General features: G+C 39.6%; 2 protein-coding genes across 3 annotated transcripts; both read right to left on the minus strand.

Annotated features, from left to right (window-relative positions):
• Positions 1 to 1,110: 1,110 nt before the first annotated feature.
• LOC118270536 (uncharacterized) lies at positions 1,111 to 6,659 on the minus strand. Its single transcript, XM_050697905.1, has 6 exons — positions 6,421 to 6,659; positions 5,653 to 5,779; positions 4,220 to 4,327; positions 3,772 to 3,869; positions 2,302 to 2,361; positions 1,111 to 1,418 (listed from the first exon to the last, which is right to left on the minus strand). Exons 1-6 carry the CDS (start codon positions 6,491 to 6,493, stop codon positions 1,366 to 1,368), a joined length of 519 nt encoding a protein of 172 aa, XP_050553862.1. The 5' UTR covers positions 6,494 to 6,659; the 3' UTR covers positions 1,111 to 1,365.
• Positions 6,660 to 8,127: 1,468 nt separating this feature from the next.
• LOC118270500 (uncharacterized) lies at positions 8,128 to 13,950 on the minus strand. Of its 2 annotated transcripts, XM_050697925.1 has the most exons (6): positions 13,550 to 13,804; positions 12,517 to 12,655; positions 11,443 to 11,553; positions 10,587 to 10,684; positions 10,002 to 10,061; positions 8,128 to 8,257 (listed from the first exon to the last, which is right to left on the minus strand). In XM_050697925.1, exons 1-6 carry the CDS (start codon positions 13,602 to 13,604, stop codon positions 8,151 to 8,153), a joined length of 570 nt encoding a protein of 189 aa, XP_050553882.1. In that variant the 5' UTR covers positions 13,605 to 13,804; the 3' UTR covers positions 8,128 to 8,150. The 2 variants fall into 2 exon arrangements, with proteins under 2 accessions (XP_050553882.1, XP_050553883.1); XM_050697926.1 differs by lacking the exons at positions 8,128 to 8,257; positions 10,002 to 10,061; positions 13,550 to 13,804 and adding exons at positions 10,124 to 10,379; positions 13,827 to 13,950.
• Between the last annotated feature and the right edge of the window lie 498 nt (positions 13,951 to 14,448).

A 14,448-nucleotide genomic window follows, 5' to 3' on the forward strand; every position in this document is an offset into this window, starting at 1 on the left:
TTTCCTGGTTTTTTGGTTAAACTATTTAACGTAGGTTTAGTTTGATATCGATTATTAGTAGTTACTGTAGTTAGTTTTTTTAATAAAATTGTAAGTCTAATTTTTTTTTTAATTAGATTAGATTTAAGTCGTTTCTTTTAAATTATTTAGTTTAAGCTTGGTTATTATAGCATAGAGGATAGGTTGTAATATAGTTTCTTTTTTAATTGTTATAAATTCGTAATTCGTAGCTTTCTTTAGTTTTAAGTTAGTTTAAGTCCGTTTTTAAACTATTTTTTCAATGCCCTAAGTGAGTATACATCTATTAAATTCAAACGCAGAGCTCATTATGTTGATTTTTGAAGAGTTCCCTGGAATATCTTCCACATCTCATTTTTGAAGAGATCCCGCGAGATCGGGAACTATGTGGTTAAAACCAAAAATTTGCCGGAAGTCACTATTCCACGCGAACGAAGTCGCGGGCAAAAGCTATTATAAATATAAATGCGAAAGTAACTCTGTCTGTCTGTTACACTTACGCCGTTACGCCTAAACCAGTAAACCGAACATTTTGATGAAATTTGGTAAAGAGATAGAATAGACCCTGAAGAACTTTTAAAGCTGTAACATAGGGGAGATTGGGAAAAATAGGGGACGAATGGTTATATGGAAATTCGCCATTTTTAAAATTGTAACATAGGGGAGAGTGGGTAAAAATAGGGGATGAATGATCATATGGAAATACGTCATTTTTAAAGTTGTAACAGTGAAACTTTGTATTTAGACACTTAATGGGGAACGAAAGAACATAATATAACATAAAAATAAGTCGGGTTTTCCTTCCTGACGCTATAACTCCAGAACGCACGAAGCGATTTCCACAGTTTTGCATTCGTTGGAAAGGTCTCGGGCTCCGTGATGTTTATAGCAAAGAAAATTAAGAAAAAAAATGTAGGAAAACAGAGAAAATCATTGGTGGCGAAACGGAATTCGCCGGGTTTGCTATGACATTTTTCATTTATAACATCATTCTTTATAGACTGTTCTGTGTGTCACATTGCACTGTTACTTCAAATTAAGCTAGAAGAGACCGGTATTTTCTACCGACTACTCTGAAAAGAAATACCGAAACAAACTCAAAGATTTTAGTCACATTCAAAGTACAAACATAATTAACAAAGTACATAAAAGATAATTCTCTGTTACAATATTAAATTAACAGGTTACAGGCTATATAGAGACACAGTAGCAACGCGCGTCGATTTCGGTATTCGACTGCACTGGTCGGCTGATTCTCGAGAAGTGAGAAACACCCCGCTCAGCCAATAATTCAGTGTCTCCGTCGAGTGCCACCGACAGGGGTCGCTGGCGTTCCGACTAAATACCTTAGCTTGGGACAATCATTTCATCTAAGAAGAAATCTTCGTCGTACGGGTAGTCTGAAATATATAAAAAACATATATGTATGGATGTATATTGTGTGGGTACAAAATACCTTCTTTCGATAGATTTTTCGCTTTGTATCCATAGAGAAGGGTAAGCACGTGCTACCAATAATTGGGATTTATAAAGTTTGGTAATTTTAAGATTTTGCTCTTGTTTCCTCTCACTACTTATTTCACTTTCCAAAATGTACGAGGAGAAACCTCATTGACCCTATCGTCAAATCTCTGACTGCAAACCCATTTTAAGAGTTACGCTCTTCCAAGACAACCAGGCCCAGAACCAAGAATCGAAAATTCCTAATTACAGGAAAAACCATGTAGGCTTACAAAAACCCTGTTTCGTTGTGTGAGTGAGGTTACCGGAGGCCCAATTCCCCCCTTCCCAATGTTTCCAATCCCCGATTCCCGAACAATAACCCTTAAATTCCTAACCCTCAAAAAGCCGGCAACGCACTTGTAACGCCTCTGGTGTTTCAAGTGTCCATGGGCGGCGGCGATTGCTTACCATCAGGTAATACGTCTGCTAGATTGCCGGCTTGTTCCATAAAAAAAGGCTTCCCCCTATTTTCCGTAAAATCAAATCAATGTGTTTACACAGTTACACTTGTTGAAATAATAAACTAAACTCTGTAACTTAGACAGGGGTGCGTCAAATTTTTACTATAATTTCTTTAATTTATATCCGATTTCATTTCTAAGCCGTTGAAAATCTAATAATACACAACTTTCTAAGTCGAAGAAATAGTGTCTGCATGTTTCGATGTGTGAGTCCTAGTTGGGCGATTATACAATATTTAACCACCACTTGCAAAGCTATTGGTTAAACGATTCTTTAGTTATATGTATACATAATTATAACGTAAATAAATATACTTACGCATGTATTGGTCTATTTTCGGCAATGTGAAACACTCGCCCATATACGCAGGGAACCATACTAAAAGAAAACAAATGTTATAAAAAAATGTTCCAAGAATGGTTTGGTTTAACTTTTTTTGCATTTTAAAGAAAGGAAGAAATGACGGCATGGAATGTCAGCCAGGTCATGCTCAGAGCCAGGGCCGGCTTATTTCACTGTGTCATGTCAGTAAGGTTACCGGAGGCCCAATTCCTGGCCTCCCAAATCCTCAAATCCCCAACCCCTAAAAGGCCGTTAATGTACTTGTAACTCTAGTGTTGTTGCGCTTCTTTGAGGAGTGGCTAGAGAGGCGCCATGGCGTCCTCACCTACCGCCTGACGCAGATGCTTACCGGACATGGGAGTTTCGGTAGGTTCCTGTTTTTGATTGGGCGGGAGGAAACGCCCGGGTGTCATCACTGCGAAGACCGCCCGGAGGACACGGTAGAACACATGGTTGCGGTCTGCCCTGCGTGGGCTGAACACCGCCGTGCCCTCAGGGAAGTGATCGGCGACGGCGACCTCTCGCGTCCGGCTTTGGTTCAGACCATGGTGCGGAGTGAGGGGGACTGGGATGCCGTCTCCTCCTTCTGCGAAGCAGTTATGCTAGCTAAGGAGGAGGCGGGACGCGTGAGGGAACGAACTTCCTCACGCCCTAGCCGACGCGAAAGACACTCCGGGCGTCAGGGATCGCGTGACGATCTCCGGCCACCGTAAGTGCGGGTCTGCGGACGGCGAGCAAGAGTAGCTCGCCGCCCGACCAGAACCAGACCCGTGCGTGCGGCGCGTTGCGTTCCGCGCGCGCCTCAAAGAGCCATCAGACCACCACAGATGGGGCCCAGTAGGGCTGATGCTTAATCCGGAGCTGCGGACTACCTAGCGGGTTTACCGGGGCTCCGGCTCGACAAGCAGGAGTAGGAACGGGGTGGTTTTTAGTCAGTAAGAGTCTGACACTCCCTCTCGCTTTGCCCTGGCGAGAGAAGTCATTGGATGATTTTCCCCCCTGAAAAAAAAAAAAAAAAGTGTTGTTGCGCTTAAGCGGCTCCTACCCAACCTCAGGGGGCCAAATACCTCCTGCCGGAAGTTCTTCGCGGGGATCGTGCGATACATGACCCTCAACGGCGCAACTGTGTGGGCCCCGATCCTCATGCGGCGGCCAGCTCGGGCGCTACTCACGTCCCAGAGGGTCATGGCCATCTGTAAGATCTGTGGATATCGCACGATCTCCGAGGAGGCGGCGAATTCGGGATTTGGAAGCGAAAATGCTCACGCGCGTACTGTTTGCCGCGCCAGATTAGTGCGTGACGGGACGAACAGCGCGATATCTTGGCGGAATGACAGCAATGACCGGCTTTGAGGAGTAGCTTGAAAGGCGCCATGGCACCGTCACCTACCGCCTGACGCAAGTGCTTACCGACATGGGAGAAAGGAAGCCAGAAAAAATACTTACCATCATAGCCCTCTCTACAATTGACAAAATCTAGCATGCAATAATTCCTGAAGGTTTGGTACACTGTATATATAGATTTGGCGCAAATTTTGCCTGTTCTGAAAAATAAATTAAAAAGAATTTTACATTATAAAAGTATAAAGAAGTTCATTTTTATTTTTATTCAGTTTTTAGTTCAGTTTTATTCAATTTATTGAACTGCCCTGCCTGTATTGAAATATTTATTGAGATCAAAACGTGTCTTATAATATGTATATTTTAATAGCAATAGTTTTGCTCTTGAGGTTAAGGCGTCCGATTGTCAAGCATCTTGCGTTGAAAACCTAGCAATGGTAAGTACCATGCCCGCACACTCATGCATGAGAAGCGGGTGTCTTAAAACTGCCAGTCCACCACGACATTTAATTTAAAAAAATCTTATATAATGTTATAAATATTTAGTTATTACTTGTAACTGTGCAGGCAAGGTCTTGCTAAATAATCACACTCCTCGTATAACGAAAAAATTGCAACTGTAGTTCGTCCTTTTGTTTTTTCTACTGCCGCAGGTGTCGGTCTGCGAATTTAAAAGAAAATTGAATAATATTTCTTTAAGAATACAATTTAGTAAAACTGTATTTTTATTATAACTGTCGTGAGTCATACTAAATTAACTAAAAATCACGGGTTAGAGTAGATTGCGCGACGTCGCCGCGTCTGTGCATGCTGCTCATTATGAAAGTCCCTCTATGATTCGAAACTAGTAAAGTATTTCTCCATTAATTTACGTGAGTGAACCGTGATTTTAAGTTCATTTAGTGAAATTGTAATAATCGGCCACTGAGAGCCAACTAAGGCAGTTGTCCCACCAACGGCGAGAAAACGACTAACTATCGGCTATTTTCTCGCTCAAGAAACGTACAATAGATATACTTTCCGTATGAACAAAAGAGATGCATATACAAACAGTTAATCGCTGACTGTTCACACTGCCGGCGAGCACTCGCTTCACTAGCTAAACATCGGAAATACATTTTAAATATCGGAACTACGCACTCGCTCCCTAACTCGCTAACTCGTTTCTAGTTCTAGCTTTACTCGTAACTCGTTAATCGTTGCCGGTGAGACAAGTGCCTAACTACCTATATACAATAACGCAGTATAGACGGTTCGGTGTAAATAAGATTTAAATGTACACGTACAATGTATGTAAAGCGATAAACGACGTAACACGGTCACAGTCAGCGGTCGACAATACGTTTAGTGTGAACGACGCCTAAGGCCGTTTGTCCACCGCCGCCGTCACCGGACCGTCACCGAGAACGAGATTATTTCGGGCCGAGTTTAATATAACATACCGGCGATCGTTTGTCCACCGCGACCGATTATAAACAAAATAATAACTGGGGCCTTAGTCTGCTATTACAATTGTGTCAGAATGGTCGATCACTGAGCAGTGCGAGAGGGACGGAGCTATGTAGGTTGTATAGCTCCGTCCCTCTCGAGAGCCTCTGAGCTCGAGTATACGGTGCGACGGCGACGACAACGGCAGTGTGTGAAGTAGTTCATACGTATTTTGTATTGCTGGCACATCGGCCCGTCAAAATCTCGGGCGACGATCTAGCGGTCACGCCGATCTACTCGCAATTTCGGCGGTCGAGAGCGTAAATAAATATGCTACCGTTACCACCGCTTAAGAGATCAAGCTGCTGACATATTATCTTGTTAGGTTTTTATGTATACCTGTACCCTAAATATAACTTTGCTTTACATTTAAAGTAATCGAAACGAGACCGCGTTCGGCGCTCTGATTGGCCGGCTCGAATCAACTAACCAATCAGAGCGCCGAACGCGCTGTCGTTTCGGTGTAGGGTACTCCATACTAAGGGTGCGTGTAGGTACTTTTTTGATCGTAGGTAATGTCCCATTGGTTTAGTTGATTCACGACTTATTTGACGGCGCAACTCTGGATGCAATGGGTTGCGCGTGTGAACCTGTTTCACAGCTGTTGCTAGCAAACAAGGCGACCCTGTAGAAGATAAGGCGATATTATTATAGTGATTAATGCACTTTAACCTCATTACATCTCTATTTTTTAATATATAAAGCTGAAGTTTGTTTGAACGCGCTAATCTCCAGAACTACTGGTCCGATTTGAATAGTTCTTTTTGTTTTGGATAGTGCATTGATCGAGGAAGGTTATAGGTTATAAAACATCACGCTACGATCAATAGAAGTCGAGCAGTGCGGGTGAAACCGCGCGGAAGTAGCTAGTTAACAATAAAGGTCGTATTCTGGTTACGGACGTTCCTTGAAATTAATTTCTTAACAGTAGGCTTATCTACTCCCGAAAACGATTCATTCGATTCTCTACTTGGTATCGCATGGTTCTTGATTTCAAATCATACAAACGTGTTACAACACAACAGGGATCACTCGTTAATATTACGAAACATTTCTTCTGTAAATCTAATCGCCTAGTACCTGTCTACCTAATTTTGATTCGCACGACGGCGGCGCGTGCGTAGCTATTGGAAAAAAACATAACTTGGTACCATGAAAACATGAGTTTAAAAAACCCTTCCCGTATCGTTTGTTATGTTATCTAGAAACCGGGCAATTGATAATATGCATAAATCAAATAAAAACTGAAAAACACTAAGCACTTACATAATATTTGTACAAGTAATACTCCAATAATATTTTTTGCCAACATGCTCATCCACAGGTAAGTCTTAAACATATATAGCAAGTATTATTATCAAATTTTCTTTTTTAAAGTCTACATGTTGTTACGAAATACGTAAAATTTGAAAATCATTGGTCGCTTATTTCACTTCAACTAAAATTCACTGAGAATTTTTATCGAAACTAAGAGTTAAAATGAACGTAACGTTAATAATTAAAATGTTCATATTCGTGTGGTTTCAGATTGAGATTGACATTGTTTTTATGGCTGTGTGTGTTATGCCCGAATACTCAAACGCTACTCAATTTGAAGACGCTCTCAAATGTAGTACTGTCCCTATCAATTCTTTATAAAATGACAGAGATAGCATGATATTTTAAATACAACTTAAAATTGAGTAGCGTTTGAGTATTCGGGCGTTAGAGGGGAGATGACGTGTTTCGATACCAATGGTTAGTTCGACCGAAGTGATACTCGTACTACGGCTTCTCAGAAAACAGGCGTAAAACGCTTGTGGTGTATCATTGTATGAGTAACTTTACTGGAGCTGAACGACCTTACCTCATCTCTGAAACTAAAATTAACCAAATTATGGAACCAAATGGCACCTGCTTCACGTCGAAAGAAATCATACTTTGTCCACAAAACTGGACTGAGCTATGTAGGTTGTATAGCTCCTTCCCTCTTGCACTGCTCAGTGATCGACCTTTCTGACACAATTGTAATAGCAGACCAAGGCCCCTGGGCGTAATCAACGTTCACATACATAATAAAAAAATCCTTTAATAAGACCCTCTTCCTTTTTTGGGAAATCGGTTAAAATAAGTAGTTGCATCTCTGATCATATTGTATACATATTATGTAAATCGATTTAGAACTTATAAATAAATAAATACACCTACCAACTCACATTGTCCTCGTCCTACACAAAACGTCTGTGACACGCTTCCTCGTGTGTGAATGATATTTGAGTTTGCACAACTTGATTCCCCCTAGTCCTTTCCATCATCGAAACACAAGACAATCGGCGAGGCGTCACCGTTTCTAGGTAGATATCCCACCTACTTGCAGAAAGCGTTTCGCTTCAAGCTTCCTTGTGCGAACTAGTGCTAGGGAGTGGAACTGCTTGCCGGAGTCTGTGTTTCCTGATGGGTATAACCTGGGTGTCTTCAAAGCCCCAGTGAATAGGTTGCTTATGGGCAGACGTGCTCCATCATAGGCCGCATCATCACTTACCATCAGGCGAGATAGCGGCCAAACGTCGACCCATTATAATGCAAAAAAAATTAACTATACCAGATCTTAGAGACAGCCTGGTTTGTCGGATCAAAGGGTTTAAGGTGGCTCTAGTCGTTATTTTTTCCATAAAAGGAGGAAGAAAACATACAAGGGAGTGTTTTCCACCACTGTTTGTCATCGTACATTCAAAATTAATATTCTGCCTTGTACCTATATGTTAATAGCCTGCCCTCTATTACATGGGGCTTATAATACAATGGTGAAAAGTGAGCATTTCTTATCGGACATATTGTGCAGTACCTTTTTTTTCCCGATTTAACCTTTGCTTCCCGATTTTTATATAAGAAAAAAATTATAAATGTTTATATTATTTTTATTTTTGTTTTAATTTTCGATTTGTTTTTTTTTATGCATCGTGCCCGGTGCAAAATAAATATTTTTCTTTCTTTCTTTCCTTGTAGATATGAGGTTTTCATTGATCCCTTTCTTGTACGTAACGTGGCATGTCCTGTAATTTCCACTGATGTCTGTCTATTACATAATCCTTTGAAAGGAATGAGTCTCCTGAATACAGAAATTCTAAAAAAGAAAAAAGATGTATATTTTATTACTATGCACTAGTAGTCCAAACAGCTTTAAACAGAGAATAATGGAAGGAGGGTAGGGAGGCCTTTGCCCTGCAGTGGGACGATCATGGCTAAATCTAAATCTAACTAGAAGTCCGCTCCAGTATCCTTAGTACGAGTTTGCTTCACGTTGAACGAAAACGAAACGTGGGCCCGTGCTGAGCTCTGATTGGTTGGTTTATTCGAGCCGGCCAATCAGAGCGCCAAATGCGCGTGGTTACGCGAGTAACGGGTGATTTGGTCGTCTAGAACCTCTCGGTTGTGCATCCAGCTGAAATTCATATTAATCCATACTAATATATAAATGTCCGTCTATTTGTTCGTCTTTAACAGCAAATCGGAGCGATTTTTAACTGAAGATAGTTGAGGGCATGGAAAGTGACATAAACTGCATATAAAACATCACGTTACGATTGATAGGAGCCGAGTAGTGTGTGAAACCGGGGGATTAGTTAGTGCCTACTACACACAAAAACCTTTTTTTTTTTTGCTTTTGTGACCTGTAACCCTTAGTACGAGTTTACGTTACGTTGAACGAAACCGAAACGAGAGCGCTAGTCCATTGAAATGTTACAATTTGAGGGCCGAATAATGCATTTTTTAGAGGACGCAATTTTATTTTTTGATCATGTGGGTCAATAGAAGCTTAACTTGAAGTTTGTGGGGTCGCCACCCTTGTCCCTCGGCCGCCATCTTGGAAAAAGGGATGGAAACACTTTTTTTGCTATATCTCGGAAACTATGCATCGTAATAAAATTTTTTAAATCATAATTTGTAGAAAATTATTTTGCCTACAAATATGTTTATATACCTTTTTGCCCTAAATTAACAATTAAAGAAGTTAAAACCCATAGGAAATGAGTTGTTTCCAAAAAACCGCAAAAAACGATTTTTGGGACCTTTGACCCTAAATTTTAAGAGTTGCTTACACCCTACCATATATACCATGGTTTTGAGACAAGTTTTAGGGGGTCAATATACAAGTATATACAAAATTACAGCTGGGTATCTCACATTCCGAGATTCTTACCTAATTTAACCTTATTTGACTGGACTAATTTGACGAACCCGGTTAACTTCGGAGCGCTGTAACTGAGTTTCTAATGAATGAAATTGAAAACAGTTGTAACAAAAAATCTCGAAAAATATTCTACAAGATTGGTCTGAAGCCATTTAGTTTATAAAATGTAAAAAAAAAGTTATAGAGCATAAAAAGAAAATTTTATTAAAAAAATTTCACTTTTTTACTTATAACTTCTTTAATTGTTAATTTAGGGCAAAAGCCGTATATAAACATATTTGTAGGCAAAATAATTTTCTACAAATTATAATTTTAAAAATTTTATTACGATGCATAGTTTCCGAGATATAGCACAAAAAAGTGTTTCCATCCCTTTTTCCAAGATGGCGGCCGAGGGACAAGGGTGGCGACCCCACAAACTTCTTAAGCTTCTATTGACCCCCCTACATGATCAAAAAATAAAATTGCGTCCTCTAAAAAATGTAAAGCTCATGTAACATTTCAATGGACTACGCGTTCGGTAGTCTGATTGGCCCGCTTGATTAAACCAACCAATCAGACTGCCGAACGAGCTCTTGTTTCGATTACTTGAAACGTTAAGTCATACTAAGGATATTGGCCATACGACTGTGGCGTTCTAGTAAATAACTGTTAATATTGTATTTATTATACTTACCTTCATTCTCTGTTAAATCCTTCAATTTATAACATTTACCCATATGTAATATTTGCCAAACTGTAAAATAAATTAATTAATAGTTATTTCTCACACAATTACGTATGTTTTGAGATAAAAATAGTTTCATTCAAGGGAAATATTTGTACATGCCTTATTATAATAAGATAACAGATTGTTTGTCTTAGATTATCTAGATTGACAGCTAGATTATAGAGAATTGTGAGACACACCGGGCGTCGGGGATCGCGTGACGATCTCCGGCCACCGTCAGTGAGAGCAAGGGTAGTTCGCCGCCCGACCAGAACCAGATCAAAGAGCCATCAGACCACCACAGATGGGGCCCAGTAGGGCTGATGCCTGATGCGGAGCTGCGGACTACCTAGCGGGTTTACCGGGGATTCGGCTCGAAAGGTAGAAGTAACAACGGGGTGGTTTTTAGTCAGTAAGAGTCATTGGATGATTTTCCTCCATCAAAAAAAAAGAGATTATAGAGAATGTGTGATACTGCCATGCCTATATATAAGGTTTGGGTAAGTGCATAAAATCTTATACTTAAATCATATATAGGTTAAATATACTTACTTTCGTGTCCTTCTCTACAGTTAACGAAATCTAACATGCAGTAGTTTTTGAATGATTGATATTGATACTGTAAAGTCCTGCCACATACAGCTGAAGTACTAAAATGAAATTATTGATATTAGAGGTACATCAATTTAGAGTCAGTTGTAATATTTCTATAATACACATCGTGAGGCATTATAATTTAACTAAAAATCATGTACATGTAAATTATGTACATTAACAGAGAAAAGCTCTACTATATAGTTTCCAGTCACAGCGGGACTCTTCATCATGAGCAGCGTGCGCAGACGCAGCTGATGCTAGCGTTGTGTTTCGTTATGTGAGCGAGGTTACCGGAGGCCCAATTTCCACCTTCCCAATCCACAATTCCTCAACATTCTCCCATAAATTCCTAACCTCCAAAAGGCCGACAACGCACTTGTAAGACTTCTGTTATTTTGGGTGTCCATGGGCGGCGGCAATTGCTTACCATCAGGTGATGCGACTGCTCGTTTACCGGCTTATATCATAAAAAAAAACAATTCATAAGAGATGGAAAATATTAACATGTTCAACAAAAAACAAAAGGGGTGTTAACTAAATAAAAAAAAGTTGGTTGCCTGTAAAGTCGGTTTTACGGGCGAAGATTTTACGTGACAACGTCTCTAGTGCTGCGCGGGCGGCGGACCGATCATGTTTGAGTGGGAGAGAGACGCAAGGCATTCGCCGGTCCGGCGGGCCTCTCTCTCGTTCGGTGACTCATCGTAACAGACGTGAGCGGGCGTTACACTTTTTCATGGGTGACTCCGAGCCGCAACCTAATTTAAGACGTTGTCACGTCAATAAAGAAAAAAAAAACTAAAATTCCACTTACTCATATGTCTTGTGACAGTGGTTTATAATGTAGTCGCATTGATTCGGGACTGTGTTTCGGTATGGCGGTGTGCGTCCAGTAAATTTTGCTGTCGACCCCGAAAATGCGAAGCTATCAAAAATATTCAAGATTTACAAAGGAATTACACGACGGCATTTCTCGCTTGCCTTGTCGTATGTCGCGCAATGCAATTTAAGACTATAAACCCATAGTGAGGCTGAAACTCTTGAAACATTACTCAGCTGAGTTACCTTGTGAAAAAAATATAAGAAATATTATAGTTTTCTAATTTAAATGTGAGAGAGCTCTGCATTCTTCAACACTAACTAACCAGCTCGACCAAAGTGATACCATAGCTTCACAGTCTTTCTGAAAGAGTGCTGATATACCAGATGATTTTAAGTGTGGGACAGCCATGCTTCGGCACGAACGAAAAAAAAAAACGTGCTTTATCTACCGGAGTGATACCACGGCCTCACAGAAAACCGACGTGAAACAACGTTTGTGTTGTGTGAGGTTACCGGAGGCCCAATTATCCCCCTTGCCAATCTTCCCAATCCCCGATTCCCCAACAACCCTTAAATTTCTAATCCCAAAACGCAACGCACTTGTAATGCTTCTGGTGGCCATGGGCGGCGGCGATTGTTTACCATCAGGTGATCCGTCTGCTCGTTTACCGGCTTATACCATAAAAAAAGATTAGTTTAAAATAGGGACGTAATTTGTATGAACTATAACACTTAAGGTTATCGGGCACTTCTGTATAGGTATGAAAGTGGTGAAACAAATGCTAAGTCTTTAACATAATATCGCGCCCTTAAAATGAAAGTGACCGAATCCAAAAACTGCAAGTTGTGTGAAGTGAGCCAGAAAGTCTCAGAAAATTATAGTATTGAATACATTTTAGAAATATCTCTTCCGTATTCCATGACATACATGATTTTTACTAGATTTATGGATTAGTTCTTTGGTTGTAGAGTATATTTTACTCGTATAACGCCAGTTTATGATAAAATCCAACGTTACAGAAATATTGAGTTAAATCACTTTCATTCTAAGGGTGCGATATCTTACGTGCGGTCTTGGCGTAGAATATTTGTAATCGTTGACAGCATAGGCGATTTCGCTGGCGACTTTGTTGACAACTTGTATGGCGTAGTGGGCGTACTCGGAATAGTAACCTTAGAAACACTCTCTTCGCATCGTACAAATACTAAGTGCAAAAGAAGATTGAATATAATTATTACTTTAAAAATTACCCTTTTTAAGGGAGGAATGATTTCTCACACCTAGGGCGAGGTGAGAGGGAGTGTTAGACTCTTAATGTTTAAAAACCATCCCGTTCCTTCTCCTGCTTTGGATCGGAGCCCCGGTAAGACTTCAGGGGCCTTAGTCTGCTATTACAATTATCAGAATGGTCGGAGAGGAGAGGGACAGAGCTATGTAGGTTGTATAGCTCCATCCCTCTTGCACTGCTCAATGATCGACCTGAATTATCGATCGACAGGTTATCCGCAGCATCTTTATCATGCCCTTTATTAAGTTATTTTTCTATGTCCAACTTATGGAAAACTAGTTTCTGCCTGCGGCTTCGCCCGCGTTCTGGTAGGATAATAAGTCCTATCACCCAAGTCAGCTCATACCCTGTATGTATAGAAAATTTCATTGAAATCCGTTCAGTAGTTTCAGCGTGATTGACGGACAAACATCCAACCGTTGAAACAAACAAACTTTCACCTTTGTAATACATATAAGGGCGATAAAAAGCTTAATTACTACCTCGTTGGTCGAGTGGTCGCAAGTGCCACTACCGGGCAAGGATTCTCGGGTTCAAATCCCAGGTCGGGCAAGGCATTGCTGGTCTTTTTTCGGTTTTTCGAAAATTTCTCAGTAGTAGCACGGAGTCGGAAATTGTGCCCGGTATATGGCAATAGGCTCACCACCTATTACATGGGACTTACAACATAGAATCTGAAAAGTGGGTGTACATTGTACAGTGGCATTACGTGCCATAATGTGTACCTCTGCCTACCCCTTCGGGAATAAAAGGCGTGACGATATATTATATATAAAACAAAAAAAAAGCTTCTTGTAACTGTATACTCACATTTTGTAGTTAATGGAATGATAATTATAAGTGTACTTAGTTTAGCAACACACATTGATACAGTCCCTCTTTAGTATTATTATTAACTAGCTGACCCGGCACACTTCGTATCGCCTCAAACATGTATTTCTCACCTTTTAGACCTGCCCTGGACTTCCACATTTAATTCAAGACCAGAATTAGCTTAATCGGTCCAGCCGTTTTCGACTTTTAGCGAGACTAACGAATAGCGATATGATTTTTATATATAGATATTAATTATATGTATTATATATACCTTGATCTCTTATATGTGCTATGCATGACATTATAATTTAATAAATAAATTATTTATTTTATAAATCATTGTTGTGTTGTGATTCGTTTTCTTATATGAAACTGAATATATTATATTTTATATTTCTACTTGAATTATTTTTCTATTTTCTTCTAGTTTTTTTTCGTCACACTCGTATTTGGCACATTTCTTTTATTTGTTATTATGACTTATAAAAATAAATGTTGATAAAATTCAAAATACTTTTATTTACTTTTTGTTTTTTTTTCTTCTTTTTTTATTTCGTCACACACGTGATTGGTACATCAATTTATTTATTACTATTATCATAAAAATAAATAATTCACTATGTTGATTAAATTCAAAATTTACTCATTTTTTCACTTGCGGTCACTATTAACAGATACACATAACATTGACGTTATGTGTTCTTATATAAGTTATGTTAAACTTGAAGTAATAATTACATTGTCAAGGTAAACTTATTACACGGTCGATAGCTATTTCCAATGAATTTAATCAAAAAAGTTAATTGCAGTTGGTTTTATTTGTTTGGTATCTATGTATGTATTATAAGTATATACGTTGGTATATCATTTCCACATTGTTCTTTGGCTGGTTC

The sequence above is a fragment of the Spodoptera frugiperda genome, chromosome 13, assembly GCF_023101765.2.
Source record: "Spodoptera frugiperda isolate SF20-4 chromosome 13, AGI-APGP_CSIRO_Sfru_2.0, whole genome shotgun sequence".
NCBI lineage: Eukaryota > Metazoa > Arthropoda > Insecta > Lepidoptera > Noctuidae > Spodoptera > Spodoptera frugiperda.